Raw genomic sequence first — 17,904 nt, forward strand, 5'->3', positions numbered from 1 at the left:
TTCCCCCAATTTTTTAAAACCCTAAAAAATTTAAATTTTTTTTTTTTTTTTTTTTTTGGGTCCAGGCGGCGCCCCCCCCCCCCAAATCACGGTACAGCGGCGGCCTTGGCTGTTACAGGGCCGTTGCAGCAACGCGGTGCGCGCTGCTGTATTTCTTCTCAGCGGCATGCTCGCCACCGTAAAAGCGGCCAGCGTGCCACTACAGCAGCAGTGACCTTGGTCGCCGCTCAAGTTGCCAGAGTCAGCGGTAGGTCACGCCGCCGGCAACCCTGTCCAGATCCACATTCTATTTTTTTTTTATATTTCAGTTTTCGAATCAGAACCAGATTTTAATAAAAAAAAATTCTTCTTAATTGCTAGATCCATGAAAAATTATAACAATCAACATTTGATTGTTCAAACATATTAAACAATTTCTAACAAATACAAAGTAGGCTCTGATACCACTGTTCGGAATCTACTTATATATGCACAGCGAAAAATTAAAATTATTTCGATTCCCACCGAGGATCCCTTTGTATTTAGATAGAAATCGTGATAAAGATTGTACCTTTGAAGAATTCTGCAAACCTTTTACTTTTCTTTTCGTTCCAGTAATCTTGATTCGCCACCCACAGCTGTCCAATTGTCCAGCCTCCAACGGTTATCCGCACAGAGAACAAGATTGCAGCTACCAGGGTTTTTCCTCTTGTGCTAGCAAGAATAATGAAAACCATATGGATCTTAAACCCTAACTATGTATTTATATAAACTCAAACGGGCTTGGCCCGGTCCGATCTAATAACTAATTAATCCATTTAATTAAATCCGATCCGTGAATTAATTAATTCCGAATTATAAATAACCAATCCAATTAATTAATTTTATCCAACGATTGGATGAATTAATTAATTGGTAATTTGCAATCTTCCAATTCTCTTTTGTGTGCTACCCATCAGATTCCCGACCACGATGCCTAACGACGTGAAATATTATTTTGATCTAATCAAAATTGATAAATTAAACATCCTTTTAATTTATCACAAATTCACACTCGCCGTCCCAAATTGACATTTAACAATGTATCAGGGCAATACATGTGACGGGAAATGTTACGTGGTATGACAAAACCAAAACCGTTCGTTTATCATGAAACTATAATCCCTTTGTCAATATGATTCGATCAACTACGAGATATGGAAGTATGTCAATCTCGATTATCGATCATATCTTTCATTCTACTATTAAGCCAATATGAGTCGAAAACTCATTTTCGACTTATATGTATATCTTGGTCAATGATTTCGTTATTGACTTAATTAAACGAAATGCAGATCACAATCTCTTACTATCTAAGAGTGACGAATCCTTTATTGGTCATTCACAACCTTCATATGGTTCTTGACATACCCGAATGATGTCGAATTAGCAGCCCATTGCAGAGTAACATCCAACACCGTCAAAGTATGACTGTCCTCATATAAGGTATCATGACGACCTCAAGTCAAATGACCAATTCCACTACCGAACATTAGAGATTAACCACTGACACTCAGATAGTTATCCATGTGGAATCTCTCGATGGATCTCCAATGTTTTGTTCTATAACAAAACATCCACGTGTTCATTTAAGTGTCACCACACTTTAGCTTGTGAGATCAGCTACTTACTTCACTAGTAAGAAATGCCACACGTGATGGTTTATCCGTAATAACGATATCCGTATCTCGTTATTACTTACGATCACGAACGATTTAAGATTCAATCAGATGTAATTTGTATCTCATAATCACAACTCCTTGTGATTAACAAATTACGAAAATTTGAATCTACGAACTCTATTATTTATTTAATTGTCTATTAATTAAACAATAGATCTGTCATTAAATTGCATTAATTATATATCAAAAGTATTTATGTCCAAAATTGATTAGATTTAGGGCATAATACTTACATTTAGGTGGTTGGAGTTGTCTATTTTCTGATTTTTCTCTCGATTCTTCTTCTTCTTCTTTTCTTTTTTCAATTCAATTTGTAGAAAATTTGATTAGTAACATAGGCATTGATTTTTGTTTTTAAAAATTTTCTTATGAGGAACCATTTTTTGAAATCATATTTTGCTGTGTTTTCTTAGTCATATATGAGTTTGTACTTTGATTTTTTCATTAGTTTTTTCTAAATAATGAACTCTAGACATTTTAATTGTTTGTTGATATTGTAACTGATTAATAGAATGATTGTGATTCCTAATTCATTTATATGCCAATGTGATATCTTGAATTGATGACTTGCCCCTAGTTTTTTGAAAGAATAAGAAATTGAAAAGTGAATACTTTTTGGTAGACCAAAATATCGATAGTTAGATTTTGAATGTTTAATTGTTCTATTTCGGATTATTATTACCAAGAGTAAGCACAATAAGTACGATTGTGTTGAAATAACTTATGTGAAAGGACGCTCAATTTGAAGGAGGGTATTTTGTCTATTTCTCTGGTATTCATCATTGAAGCTAAAGAAGAAATTTTGTTTTCTTCATCAATTGCAGTCGATATTTTATTAGGAGCAATGATCGGAGCTCTAATCGAGCAAGAGATCGAAAGTGGGCGTGTTAGAGGGTTGTTGTCGGTGCCATCTCTGGTGCTATTTTCTTAATTGAGGTCTTCAAGTCTTCAATGTTTTTATGGCAATTAGATGAATATGGCATTGGATGTATACTGTATTAGTTGTATGGTCTAATTATTTATTGAACTGCTTAATTTAAACTTTTATACACATGATTAATATTGTGAAATTATGTATATTCATGTGATTGCGAGCTTTTTAAGTAGTACTTGTCCATGAATGCATTGGTTCAGCTATGCTTAGTGCAATGCAAAGTTAGGTATGAGTCTATTCGATTGACAAAATATAGGGATTAAATGGAAAATATTTTCGAGTTTCGAAACATTTTCATTCTTCTTGAATCAGATGGGAGCTATGGAAACAACATTTGAAGAGGTCCAGAACAGTTTTTACACATATGGGACAAACAATTTGGCTGGAGATACAGTCGAAAAGATCACAAAGATTACAACTGTTAAAGATAAAAACTGTTAATCACGAATGATAATGATTCCTTTTTTGATCAATTGAACTGATTGGAAAGAAAATCTCATGGTATCGTCTTCTAAACATTTAGGACATCCAAGTCAGAAAATTATTTGAAATTTGCCTCAGTGCCACAACATGTTTCACCTGCTTTACATTGATATTTGGCTGCTTAGACATGGATCTTGCCCTATTTGCAGGAGGGACATGTATTTATACTATCATGTTGTTCATGTACCTTTTATACCCTCAACTTTTGTTTGGTAATTGTTTTATATCTGAGTTGTTTTCTTGATTTCTTCATGTTTTTTAGATGCTTCATAACTGTACTTTATAGGTGATATTATTTGAAAATTTACTTAATCAAATTAAGTTCATTTGATTGTCCTAATCCAATGCATATATCTCCCATGAATCATAAATGCAAGACTCTTTAATATTACCTTTAAAATAACACAACTTGTGCATTGCACGAGCATCAAACTTGTGATAGTTAAAAGGGTCAAATTATTGATAAAGATATTAATTTATCTTTAATGTTATTAAGCCCTTATTTGTTTCTCATTATTTGCCCATTAAAATGAAAAATATGATCGTTATATATCATATTAAACCACCATATTTGACTTTCTATCTTTTATGTAGGGCCCGTAATAACTATATTTTTCATTCTCATTCTTACATTAATCCTTAATGCAAGACGCTTTAAAACCTTTAAAATAAGACAACATGTGCATCGCACGGGGCATCAAACTTGTGATAGTTAAAAGGGTCAAATTATTGATAAAAAGATTAATTTGTCTTTAATGTTATTATAAATATAACGATAAAATAAATAAAAAATAAAAGTCAAAAAAATGTGACAAAAAGTAGCAAATTCATCCTACCAACCAATTCTCACGAGAGCATCCAAATACAATTGCGGATTGTTTAAAGAATTATGACGTATAAGCGAAATAAAATGTGTTTAAAGAGTTCATCTTCAATGCACATTTATAAGAACTCCGTCGAGATTATGAGGCAAATAAGAAAGACATCTTTTCGAGCTTTATCATGATTCGGAAGTTCTGTTAAACATGCCAACATATCAAAACTTATGTTTCATATGTAGATTTAAACGTGATTTTGTTATTATTTTAATAAAATAAGAGATGCCTAATAGCAATTCATAAAAATGCATTAAAGATTTTTTTGTTTTTTTTTTTTTAACATCAATTGCGTAGAATGAAATTCTTTAGATATTTAGCCCTGTTTGGCAACCATTAAAATAATACTTTTTTTTCTCAAACTCATTTTAAACATCACATTTTCACAATAAAATATTTTACACGTAAATTCAAAACATTTTCATACTCTTTAATCATACATTATGATAAAAATTACTATTTCAAAATTTATTTTCTCCAAAATTTTTAATGATTGTAAAATAGAGGCTTACCTTTATCTAAATATTTTTTTTTTCTTTTTTTGCGAAGTCACTATCATCTTGCGTTATGGATGAGTTTTTTTTTATATATTTTATTTTGCTTATATGACAATTTTTATAAAAATTCAATGTAGCATTGAGATGGTCTTTCAAGATTTTGGTTTATTGGATAAATTTTTTTAATCATTTTTTTTATATTTAACTAAAATTAGTGGCATTTTTTTAAAAATAAAAATAAATCAAAGCTTTGACCTTTTCAATGGTTAATCGAATGTAAGCATCCAAAAGGACCAATTCCCTGGAGCGCAAGGTTAAAATTATTTTCGTCAAGATTTGATGATTAGATACCATTTGGATAGCAACCTCGTAGGTTACGGACAATTTGTGTCAATTTCCATTCATATAATTTTGTTAAAATTTTACTTTCAAAATAAATTTTTTTATTATCAAGTTTTTGTTTGATGGAGATTAAAATCAGATTTTTTGATAAATTTTGATAAAAATTAATGAAATACATGTTTAAGAAGTTGCGAACTTCATAAAATATATGATTGAAATAAATTATTAATTTTAAAATATACGATTTTAATTCCAGTCAACGTCTAAATCTACTTTCCAATCATTTTTTAAGAAGTAAAAAATGTAGCAAAATAAAATGAATCCAAAAGCAATCTTTAGTCCTATTTGGTGTAGATCAAAATCAAATTAAGATATTAGTCAAAATTAGTAATTAATTTTAATCACGGGTAATTGGCACAAAACGTCCCTACTTTAAATATCTATTGTGAAAAAGTCCTTACCTTTCATTTTTGTCCCTACTTCCACTTTCTTGGTGCTGAACGTCCTTTTAACCAATTTTGGACAATTTTACCATTCATTCAAATAAAAGAAAAAGAAATGAAATGAAACAACAAATAAGTAAATAACTAATTGTAATCACAGTCCCCAATTTTTAAAAAATTACAAATCAATCACAAATATATACAAAATTTTCAACATAGGTGCCAATAACCATGGAACCCAATTTTCGATTACCAAGACCACCGGATTTTACCACACCACCATCTCCTCATTAATCCTAACATCCTCACGCAAATTCCAGCCTCAAATCCTAGCAAAACTAGCCAATTTTTGCCCAAAAATCGCTTATCTTGCACGGTATTATTGCAAATTCGACCACCAAATCCATGGATGCCCATATTTCATACAACCCACAGGCTGCTCAAGCTTACCAAGACGCATCCATACATGTTCCAATTACAGCAAACAACCCAGAAAATCGAGATCTACAGCCAATTTTCGAGTCAGCGAAGTCGCGGCCGACAAAGCCATTTTTCGGCAACGGTGGTGGGACCCATGATCACCGACCACCACTACAGGATACTATTCATCATGGCGCATCTACTGCGCATATGGGTCTTCCCCAATTTGGCGTTGAAATGACTGTTCGTCCAGAAACAGTGAACACGCATAGAAACTTGTCTGATCCCCTTTCAATTGGCATCGCTCCACAACTCCAATCTACAAATTGCATCAATCAACATGCAATTGAAGGTTAAACGACACTGGATATGGATTTAATCGCTTCAATGCATCAGTCAAATGCAACAATTTTGGATTTGACCTCACGAAATGTGCAGGCACCTAAAGATGATAATTCACCATCAATTTGTGAGTCTAATGTGTCCCAACATATGAATCAACCTTGGGAAACTCAAATTCAAGCCCACAAAACACTGGGTAATCATTCAATTTTAGAAATTACGGTACTCGTTTGCCAAATTTTGGAGTCAAATGGTGTTCTTCACACACTTGAAGAAGAAGGAAAAGAAACTGGATGTCATTTGTAATTTTTTTAAATTTAGGGACTGTGGTTTCAATTAGTTATTAGTTGTTTCCTTTCTTTTCTTTTCTTTTTTATTTGAATGGGGGGTAAAATTGTCCAAAATTGGTGAAAATGACGTTCAGCAAATGTGGAAGGTAGGGGAAAAAATATCAAAAAATGAAAGGTAGCGACGTTTTTCATAATAGACATGAAAGGTATGGTCGTTTTGTGTCAATTACTCTTTTAATCACACATAAATCATGAGACCGTATCCTTTCAACCACATATTTATGTCTATGGAGGATGCTAGATGGCCCTGTCCAAGAAGATTTATTCTTATATCTATATAGAGGGTGTCTGATAGGGATTCAAATTAGATTTTTTTAGTAGATTGTGATAGAAGTTTTTGAAATGTGTGGTTGAAAAGTTACGAGACTCATGGAAGATGTAGTTAATACAATAGTGCTATTGGAACATGTTTATTTGCACAGGATGTTGATAGGCAATATTTTAATTCTTGAGTTGGCACATCAATGAACAGTAAAATTCATTTGAAAATCAGGAGAAACTTTCCAAGTACCACTATTCATGCAATTTCTCCCAAATTGGAAGACTTCACAGCATTTTCCCTCCTTTTCCCTCTCTCTCGCTCATTCATTCCCACTGACGGTTTCTACAAATCTGGTAGCACTTCCAACAGTGATTTCGGCAACATCCATGTGATAACATCTCTTCGTCGACACTGTCGAAGCCAAGTCACCCACACTGTTCAATGATGCAATTTTTCCAATTTGACATATTTCTTCACTTATTTATTTTAGCAAATTTGTTGTTTGCAAACCATGAAAAATGTCATTGCTTCAAAAACATTGAATGATAATGAATGTAGTTATTTAACTTAAAAAACATTGTCTTCGATTTGTTGTCTGGCATATTTCTTCATTTCCATATTGGCTTCAATTTGTTGTCCTAGTAGGATTTGTATTGCACTTGTGATATTGTTTAGGAAGTTATTAGAAAGGGCTAAGAAAGATAGAGATGGTAACCCCAGAATGCCAGCCGAAGTCTCACCTTTTAATTTATTAGCGATCAGGCAAATTACAGTCAGTTAGTTGTATGAATAAAGGCTTGCTGGCTAGCTACCACTGCATAAATTCTTCCCCAGGTAAACTGACCTAAGCTGAATGAATTTGAAGAAGTCGAATGTAGAAAGTTTACCTTTAAGGGAGTTAAAACATAAATCCAGCATCACAAATCTTGTATAGTTTGCAAGAGAATGGGGCAGAGTACCATTTAATAGATTTTTGTATATTTGTCTTGAAAAAAATGACCGCATGCATTAATGATTTTGTATTCATATTTTGTTTTTTTGATGACATTGAGTCTTTTGCTGACAATTATTGCTTCATTTGCGGACACAGGAAAAAATATGGAAGGTGGCACTGATGATTTTTTGTTGGAAATCGAGGATGAGATCGTTCGGAGAATATGAACGTAGTGGAAGATCAAATGTTAGGAGGTGATTGTGTCGTCATGCCTAAGGTGGGAATGATATTTAGCAGTGATAATGAAATGTTTGAATTGCACAAACAATATGCATACAACATATGTTTTCTCCCAAAAAAAAAGGAATTCAAAAAAAGGGATCGGTGGAGTTTTGAGATTTATGACATATACTAGTGGCTGTGAAGGTCGAAGACCAAGTACTACTACCGGATCTGTAAGGTCGCAACCAACAATTCAAACCGATTGTCAGGCCAGGATAAGTGCATCTTCAAATGATCATGGCTCTTGGAGAATTAATGCAGTCCACCTCGACCACAATCATGGAACAAGCCCATCGAAATCCAGGTTGTTTCGATGCAATAGAGAATTGAGTGCACAGGTGAAGCGGAGGCTTGAAGTGAACGATGTGGCAGGAATTTCGTTGCACAAAAGTTATAACTCCGCAGTTGTTGAGGCGGGCAGATATGAAAATATGACTTGTGTGGAAAAAAATTGTCGAAACTATATCGAACAAGTGAGATGGTTGAGACTCAGAGAAGGAGATGCCGCTGCAATACAAACGTATTTATCAAATATGCAAGCACAGTGTTCGGGGTTTTATTTTAGTATTGATTTGGATGATGAATCACCGTCGAAGCACATATTTTGGGTAGATAATAGGTGCAAGCAAGCATACAAGGAGTTCGATGATGTGGTCACGTTCGATACAACCTATCTCACAAATAAGTATGATATGCCTTTTGCTCCTTTCGTTGGCGTCAACCACCATGGACAATCAACACTGCTTGGTTGTGGTTTGCTTTCGAATGAGGATACAAATAGTATTGTGTGGTTGTTCAGGACATGGTTTCAGTGCATGCATGGTGTAGCTCCCCATGGAATAATCACTGATCAAGATAGAGTCATGCAAAATGAAATTCAAATTGTTTTTTCAAATACAAACCATAGGTGGTGTTTATGACACATTTTGAAGAAGTTGTCAGAGAAGTTTAGGTACCATATTGATAAAGGTTCTATATTTTCTGATATACATGGATTGGTGTATGGCTCCTAGTTCGTTGAAGCGTTTGAAGAAGGTTGGATCATGATAATCAATAAGTTTGAATTGTATGAAAATGATTGGTTGTTTGGACTATACGAGAGCCATAAAGCGTTGGGTTCCTTGCTTTCTGAAAATCACTTTTTGGGCAGGGATGTCAACAACGTAAAGAAGTGAGAGTATGAATGCATTTTTTTTACAGGTATGTACATTCAAAGACCTCATTGAAACAGTTTGTGGAATAATATGAGCGAGCACTACGAAATAAGGTTGAAAAGGAATTTCAAGCTGATTTCAAGTCATATTCACAAATGCTACCATGCGTAAGTATGTTTGAAATGGAGAAACAATTTCAATCTGTTTATACCATCTCAAAATTCAAGAAGGCTCAAGAAGAGTTTATAGGGAAGATGTATTGCGACCTCATATCTACTTCAGAAAATAGTTTTGGGGCAATGTACGAGGTCTGCGAAGTTGTGGCATGCGGTGAGCGAATGAAGAAAAAAACATTTTTTTGTCTCATTTCAAAAGGAGAATTGTCAAGTCACTTGTTCGAGTTCAGGGGTATAATTTGTAGGCATGCGATATCGGTATTGATCCGTAATTGCATCACATCAATATTGGAGAGGTACATACTGAGACGATGGAGAAGAAATGTTAGTAGAGCACACGCGAGGGTGGTTGTGAACTACGTTGGGTTGGTTAGCACACCTAGTCAGGTGAGATATGACAGTATGTGTCAGACTTTTGATGGGTTGACAGAACTTGTTGCTGATGATGACAGACATACTCGTGCCATAATGGAGTGGATCGAGTCGCAGAGTAAGGTTCTTATGTTGACAGGGACGAGTACAACCAGTAATGTCCTCGCACACCATACGGTACAATTAGGCACCCAATGTAGTGTGTCGCAGAATACCTTGAGCGGGAGCATATGGGACCCTGTCGTATCGAGAAGAAATGGTGTACCAAAGAAACTTCGAAGTAAAAGCCCGTTGGAGTTGAGTTCGAAGAAAGTGAAGGTATTTTAAAATATTATAATTCATATTCTACCTAGTTGTTAGAACAAATCCTCATACGCTTGTTTTAATATGCAGGCAACGTCGATATCGAGCAAAAGAAAAAGACCAAAATCGAGTCAGAGTGCTACTCCAGTTGGTACACAGGAGCTTCAAGCATCTCAACATCAACAAGATGCAACACCAATAACGTCATCGTATTTGCAGTTTTAAATTAATCGAATCAATGGATGCTTAGTTTTTGATGACATGCTTCGATTGGTTTTGTTCCAACATGTCCTCTTATTTTTTGTCCTTTTTGAGAATGCTATTGTGAACATTTTTCATTTTCTGAAGCATGAATAAATTAAATTAGTGATTTCTAAGTTATTAGGAAAACAAAATCAGAACATTAATATCCATAGCATTTATTGGAGTATTCATGTGCATGTAGTATTTGTTAGGCTATAAATTGTAACTAATCATTTATAGGTAGACGTAATTGTGGCTTAATTAACGAAAATCCACCATACATTTTATAGTTATGCTCTTATCGATTCAATGGAAATGTGCAAGTTTTCTGCCAAATTTCATTAGCATTGTTTGTTATAATTTTGGTGAAAAGTAAATGAGTTGGCTACCCCAGCTTCTCCCTTATTTTTGGCATCAGGAGCCTTGGCAATTTCCCTCATAATGTGTGCTAAAGGTTGACCATAAGTGTGAGGAAATGACCTACTTATGGTATGGGCACCTGAGGGGTCAGCCACTGTGGTTGCACAACCTGAGGTTAGAACCATATATCTTTGTATGAAATCAAATTGCAAGAAATTATTTTATTTGTGAAATGAAACAAATCAGCAAACAATGTAAAAGTACAAACATAATACTCCGCCGTCCATAATTGACAACATAAATTCCACCAAGTGGGCATGAAGTTTGCTACAAAGAGTCATACAAATGCAAACATACATAACATCAGCGTTTATTAAAATATGGGGCTACTAATGCAGCCGGCCACTTTTATTTTTCATTCTTCTCCACAGTTGCTTTGCCCTTGCGGATTGTCATGTTCGTGTTCATAGAAATTTGGACCTCTTCTTCGTCAGGGAGCTGAATTTGATATTGAAACATGCACGACAAATCTGACACTGATTCTTCTGATGCAGGATTTGCCTTGCTATCGACGGCACTTGATTCACTACTTGATTCTCCTTCTCCAACCCACTCCCAAAAATCGCATTTCTAACTACAGCATTTGAATAGTTTTCCTTTGTTATCGGTCTCTCTCTCCACCTCAAAGCACTTCTGGAATCCACTCTTACAAACCGGGCAACAATGCTTACTTTGGCATTCATCAAAGAAGTGTCCCTTTGATCTACAACCTTAACAAATTTCAGAATTCTTTCCTTCTATTCTACAACGGCAATCAACCATCCAACATCAGTTTCGAGAACCAAATAAACACAACAAAACAATCTCAACATTGCAAATTACCAACCTAAAAAAATCAATGAACCCATACAGTAAATGCAACAAACCAAAATAGAATTTTCCAATCCAAGAGAGTTACATTTCGTAGTCAAAACCTGTTAGTAGGTTAGGTTTAAAGAGATTGGAATTGGTTGAACTGACCAAATCAATCCATTAACATCATGAGTTGTAAACTTGAGCCACAATTAAGATTACAATGCAAGGTGAAGAAATTATTGAAAAAATCTCTATAGCTATGTGCAACTAAAATATTAAGAAGTTTTGTTGGTGTTCAATGTCAAAATGCCACCTCGAATTATACAGAGATTCACTTTAAAGTACTCAAAGGAACTTCTTTGTCAAAAAAGTGAAAAAGCTTAATGCTGCAGCTCGATCAACAGGGCTCATCTTGTTAGGCTGGTAAACAGAAGCCTTCATGTGAAAACATTATCATGATCAAATTGGAAGAATGTCATGTATGATGTTAACACCATCCCTTATAACTGATCAAAAGTGAAATGGTGCCTTCATCGACTTCAGCTCCTCCCATCACCACCAACAGAAGGGAAAAAAAAAAGTGATGACTTAGGGAATAGGCTATCTAGGTATCACGGTCGTCCTACTTCATGAAACTCTCTAGCCAATGAGAACTTCGAGTAAGGCAATGTCACACATCACTAAGTCGGACACTAGAACTTAATAAAACGAAAGTGACAATGACAAACATAGGCAACATTTTCCAATTCTCTTCCAAATAGCATTTTCCAATTCTCTTGCAAATATTAAAGACAATGACAAAAAGAATGGCCAGGTAAATTTATGCTTGCAAATATTTGTAGAGGAATAGAGAAGGAGCATGTCATTTTTAGCTTTTTATGCAAATAAAATGTGAACCCATACAGTAAATGCAACAAACCAAAATAGAAGAACCTTACTTGGCAAGATGACGACTCCGGTGCTCGAGTTCGTAGCGGCTAGCAACGATGCAGTTCGCGAATGGTTCGATTTGGAATGCTTGCCAACCCCAACCGTTTTTCTTTGATTTTAGGGATAATGAGCCAAGATTGCCCGAATTTTATAGGAGGTTCGCGGCGATTGGAAGTTCCAACCTCAGGAACTTAATAAAACGAAAGTGACAATGACAAACATAGGCAACATTTTCCAATTCTCTTCCAAATAGCATTTTCCAATTCTCTTGCAAATATTAAAGACAATGACAAAAAGAATGGCCAGGTAAATTTATGCTTGCAAATATTTGTAGAGGAATAGAGAAGGAGCATGTTATTTTTAGCTTTTTATGCAAATAAAATGTGAACCCATACAGTAAATGCAACAAACCAAAATAGAAGAACCTTACTTGGCAAGATGACGACTCCGGTGCTCGAGTTCGTAGCGGCTAGCAACGATGCAGTTCGCGAATGGTTCGATTTGGAATGCTTGCCAACCCCAACCGTTTTTCTTTGATTTTAGGGATAATGAGCCAAGATCGCCCGAATTTTATAGGAGGTTCGCGGCGATTGGAAGTTCCAACCTCATCGATTTTTCCACTCTCCTCCCTCAGACTGGTTTTTGTTGATTTTGGGGATAATGAGCCAAGATCGCACGTTTTCCTTCCATTTATTACCACCATCCGATTTTATTTCCCTTCCAGCCACGTGTTTGCTATTTATTTATTTTTTATTACCTGTATTGAATCTGTACAAACTAATCTGGTGGAACATAATTATTTTGGTTAATATTGATTGTTTGATTTTAACTTATATTGAAATCATATTTTAATCCGTACCAAACAAGCTCATAAAATATGCTAAAATTCTGATTTTAATCTACACTAAGGGCGTATTTGATTGCAAGCACGGAATTTGATTGGAAAGAAAATAAATTTTTGACAATTAAATTGTCTAGAACTTATTTTTATGAAAATTGTTAATTAAATGTATTTGATTGATTTAATTTTTAAATTATAAAATATCATACTTATCCATTTTTTTACTATGGGTAGTAAAGAGAGAGAGGGAGAGAGGAGTTAGATGAGAGAGAGAGAGAGAGAGAGAGGGAATTAAGTGAAAAATCAAAATCAACTCCTTGTAATGAAAATGTTTTTCTAAAATAAATATGGTCATGTGACCAAAAGTAAAAAATATTTTTCATCGAAAAATATCAATCAAACAATACAAAAATAAAATTTTGAATGAAAATAATTATATTTTTCATGAAAAATATTGACAATCAAATGGACTATAAATTATTTTTATTTTATAAGAAACGAATAGTCTCGTGAGCCGGCGAGTTAGAACCGAGTCAAATCATTAACCGTCCAACTCGTCTTCATAAATACCACAGAAGCCCCAAATTCGAAAACCCTTCCAGTCTATAACCACAGATTTCGATGCCGCTTGACGCAGCTGCTGTCGATATTCTAGAAAATACTCAGAAGTCAGTATAAAAACGCGAGCGCGTAATTTTCGCCGTTCGGTCACCGATCAGATCTCCTTCTTCCGGAACCCCGAGGCGGCAGCTCAGATCGATGGGAGACTACAACGACGCCTTACTACGCAACCCAAACTCCGCCGTCCAGGCCCGTGCCAAGGCCCAGAATCGTAACAATGTTATGCAACTCAAGCTTGTACGGATCCTAACTTCCTGGCTTTTTGTTTGCTTGTTTTTACTCGGCTTTATCTTTTCAGTTGTTAGTTACTTGAAATAATGAGAATAAATTTGAATTGAGCTGTTTTTCTCTGGGTTTGATAGGAGTCAAGTTATTGTTAATTGCTTTAGGGTTCAATTTAGCCACTTGTGATGACGTTATAGACGGGTTATTATTGTTTTTGTACAGTGTGAATTGATGCCTTGATTTTAATTGTATATTTAGCTTTTTATTTATATTTAGTGTCTAGACATTTGATGATTTTGGATAAAGCTGAATGAGTTAACGGAGCTGTAGTTTGTTTTTAGCTTGAAGTCATAATAAACTCTGCCGCCAAGAACAGTTTCAGTGGTGATGGTTTAAGGGAATTTGATGTTAGTATGTATATTTAGTGGAAGACAGATACATGATTAACTTAATATGATTGACGTTGGGTGTCAATATCTTCTGTTTTTAACTTATGCAGCAAAATTGGTTTTGTTTAATGTGAATAAAGTGGTTGAGTTGATATTCTGATTGCTTTAACTCTTTCTCTCTCTCCCTCCCTCCCTCCCTCCCTCCGTGTTATAGAAACATATTTGTGACTTAGAACCCTATGCTATGAGCTATTTCCGTATATTCATATGACTTATTTATTTGTGTATGCAGATTGGGCAAAGTCACCCTACTGGATTGACGCCGAATCTTCTGAAACTATTTGAGCCCCGGCCCCCTTTGGAATATAAGCCAGTACCAGAGAAAAGGAAATGCCCCCCATATACGGGTGTGTTGCTTTAAGCTTGCTGAAGATTTCAACTAAGTTGGAATATGTCAACTTAACATATATTTACAGGAATTTTTTTTTTGCTTGACAGGTATGGCACATTTTGTTAGTAACTTTGCTGAGCCTGGTGATCCACAATATGCTCCACCTGTCCAAGAGGCTGAGACTCCTGTAAGATTTTATCCGACACAAATCTCATATACGTTTTATTTTCGCATAAAGGTGAAGATATGCTTCCATGGTGAAGGTTTTCCTTGTGAGTGGGTGTCTTTACATATATAGGATGAAGGTCTATTTGTGTTTTAAGTACCTGCACAAGTTGGATAAAACTTTTATCGTTCGTCTTTTTAATTAAATAACCTGATTGTCCGTATTGCATGCGCAGGAGGATTTTTTTTTGTTATTCACCCTGTCAGAAAGATGATTTAAAATATAATTTTCATGAATATTACTTTTCGTTGTGTAGCTTTAAATTAAGGTTTAATGTTTTTGTCATCTAAAGTGGCTTTGATGCAGCAGCTCATGACTTCATGGAATATAGATGACTTTGCATGGTAGCTATATTTCTGGAAACTTTCTGCAAGCTTATTGTTAGTTGGCATAATGTGATTTATATCAGCAATATTGATGCACTAATATTAGGTTTAATCGTTTTCATTTTTTTTTTTGGAAAATGAAGCTTATGCATGACTAATGATGTTGCGACTCTTTCACTCTGTGGAGACGAGAATTGCTCTTATGCATTGTGATAAACATTTAGTGTAGTTGATTTATATTAATGGTCAATATGGGCAAGTACGAGAATAAACCACACATCCTTGCATTTTTGTGGTGGTAGTTTGCTAGGAAGTGTCACATGCATTCAGTTATGTTCAAACCATACATCTGGACTTATGCGCGCAATAATATTCTTTTGATACATTCAGGCGCAAAGAAAAGCTAGGATACACAAGATACGGCTAGAGGAGGGTGCAAAAAAGGCTGCCGAGGAGCTGGAGAAATGTGATTTGAGGCTTTCTATCTTCTATGTTACTAAAACTAAGAAAAGATCAAAGAATTTGGATTTTCTTGGATTTAACAATCATGTCTTACTATTTGCCATTTTATGCAGATGACCCAAACAGTGATCCAAACATTTCTGGAGATCCATACAAAACGTTGTTTGTTGCTAGACTTGTGAGTAATATTTTTTTTTTTTAAATTCGAATCTTAGTTACTGTTTATTACTTCCATTGGTTGACTTGATATGTTATCTTTGCAGAATTATGAGACAACAGAGAGCAGAATCAAAAGGGAGTTTGAGGCTTATGGGCCTATCAAGCGGGTAGGTATTATAGAGCAACCCAATATGGGGCTCAGGTTATACTGGCTTCTGGTTCGGTAAGAGTTTCACATGTGGTGGCTGTGTCCTATCCTTCTTTTCATCTTTTCATGGAAATATGTTTCATTATTTTTTATTTTTGCTTTTTAAAAATAATGAAAATAACAGGTGAACTAAAATTGAGTTCATGTTTGTTATAGTTGTGATATAATGATTTCAATCATCATACATGTTAGTAACACACGAGGCAGTAATTTTTTTTCTGCATAACATGGTAAAATATAGGACATATCCTCTTTCCGAGGGTTGAGATGTTCATTAATGGTATTATGTTTTACATCTAGTCAGACTGTTCACAAAAAATTGCTTTCAGCAATAATATGTTAAAATTGTACGTTTGGCATTGCTCATCATTCACAGTGTATGTTGGATTTAGGCATTTTTACCATGTTTAGGATAACCAGCAATTAAATAACAGTTGAATGGTCTAATCAAAATTGGAATTATTTCCAGGTTTTATTTGGTGTCACTGAATGCAGTTAGGTTTGTTTCACTAATCCTTTTCTCCCACTTCTGAATTTCTTGGACTCAGAATCCTCCTTAGGACTAGATACTTATAGTTTCTAGGTACTGATCCTCGCCATAGGATTGGAAATGTAAGTATTATCCTGGGTAAGAGAGAAAAAATTCATCCCGTGTTGGCTCTTGGTTCATTGATTTTCTCCAATGGAACCATTCCAGTTGAAAAGATGGTGCTTCATCCTACCAAATCATGAAAATGTAAATATATGAAGAGCAGTGATCTATATTTGCCTTTTGGCCATTATTTCAAGCAACCTGGAGAGGGGCAACTTTTCCTGCACTAGGTAAAATGTGATGGGAGTATTAGCATCTCTCTCTCTCTTTTTTACTTTTAGTACATGCTGCCTTTCCTGATACTAAAGTTCTACTTTTGGATTTTAAAGGCTACCAAAAATGATTCAGCCATTTGGAAGGTATCTCGGTATTGACTAGCTATTTATAGTTAATTTATTATTATATTAAAAACTTCCCTGGTAAGGGGACGTTAGTATATATGGCAACTGGTAAAATGGCACATGGTTTTTGCAACTCTAGCTGTGACAGTGATGCATCTCGCCTGGGAAGCTGTATGATTGAAAGGTGAGCACGGCTAATTAGGCATAGTGCCTGGCTGCCGTGCCGATAGGCTTTTTATTATTCTAGTAGTAGAATGAAATTAAAAACAATTTTATAAACGTGCTCTTTCTCTGCACAGAGGCCCTGCTTCTGTAATTGTAGCTTACCAGCTTCTCCTACGAGTTTCAGGTTCGTTTGGTTACAGATAGAGAGACAAGTAAGCCTAGAGGCTATGCCTTCATCGAGTATATGCATACGCGTGATATGAAAGGTGTCCTCTTTTATTCTTATGGACTTCTCCGTTTCCTTTTGTTTCCCAGTTCTAGAACTAATTATTGTAATTTGTGCTTGTACCTATGCAGCTGCATACAAACAAGCTGATGGGAAGAAGATTGATAACAAAAGGGTTCTTGTGGATGTTGAACGTGGAAGAACTGTTCCTAATTGGCGACCTCGCAGGCTTGGTGGTGGGCTGGGAACTACTCGGGTTGGAGGTGAAGAAGTTAACCCAAGGTACATAGGGAGTAAATCACCATAATTGCCACATATTTGGACTTATATTGCATAACTATATTCCTAAGTTCATTGTGATTCTTTTAACATAATGCTACATAAATACGAGAGAAAGAACTGCAGGCATATTGAAATATTTCCATTTGAATTATGTAACAGTGATATATATATATACACATACATATATATATAT

General features: G+C 35.0%; 3 protein-coding genes and 1 pseudogene across 3 annotated transcripts; all 4 read left to right on the forward strand.

Moving 5' to 3' along the window:
* The window catches only part of LOC111397998, a 10,532-nt pseudogene extending 7,125 nt beyond the window's left edge, over positions 1-3,407 (forward strand).
* Positions 3,408-7,983: 4,576 nt separating this feature from the next.
* On the forward strand, positions 7,984-9,039 carry LOC111397999 (protein FAR1-RELATED SEQUENCE 5-like). Its single transcript, XM_023024962.1, has 2 exons — positions 7,984-8,748; positions 8,878-9,039. The coding sequence occupies exons 1-2, from the start codon at positions 7,984-7,986 to the stop codon at positions 9,037-9,039; spliced, it is 927 nt and encodes a 308-aa protein (XP_022880730.1).
* Positions 9,040-9,200: 161 nt separating this feature from the next.
* LOC111398000 (protein FAR1-RELATED SEQUENCE 2-like) lies at positions 9,201-10,094 on the forward strand. Its single transcript, XM_023024963.1, has 2 exons — positions 9,201-9,884; positions 9,960-10,094. The coding sequence occupies exons 1-2, from the start codon at positions 9,201-9,203 to the stop codon at positions 10,092-10,094; spliced, it is 819 nt and encodes a 272-aa protein (XP_022880731.1).
* A 3,556-nt stretch (positions 10,095-13,650) lies between these two features.
* On the forward strand, positions 13,651-17,751 carry LOC111397243 (U1 small nuclear ribonucleoprotein 70 kDa). The gene is made up of 8 exons (XM_023024066.1): positions 13,651-13,956; positions 14,626-14,740; positions 14,832-14,911; positions 15,667-15,742; positions 15,852-15,916; positions 16,002-16,064; positions 17,388-17,469; positions 17,561-17,751. The coding sequence occupies exons 1-8, from the start codon at positions 13,858-13,860 to the stop codon at positions 17,734-17,736; spliced, it is 756 nt and encodes a 251-aa protein (XP_022879834.1). The 5' UTR covers positions 13,651-13,857; the 3' UTR covers positions 17,737-17,751.
* The last annotated feature ends 153 nt before the right edge of the window (positions 17,752-17,904 follow it).

Source organism: Olea europaea, chromosome 7 (genome assembly GCF_002742605.1).
Source record: "Olea europaea var. sylvestris chromosome 7, O_europaea_v1, whole genome shotgun sequence".
NCBI classification, from domain to species: Eukaryota; Viridiplantae; Streptophyta; class Magnoliopsida; order Lamiales; family Oleaceae; genus Olea; species Olea europaea.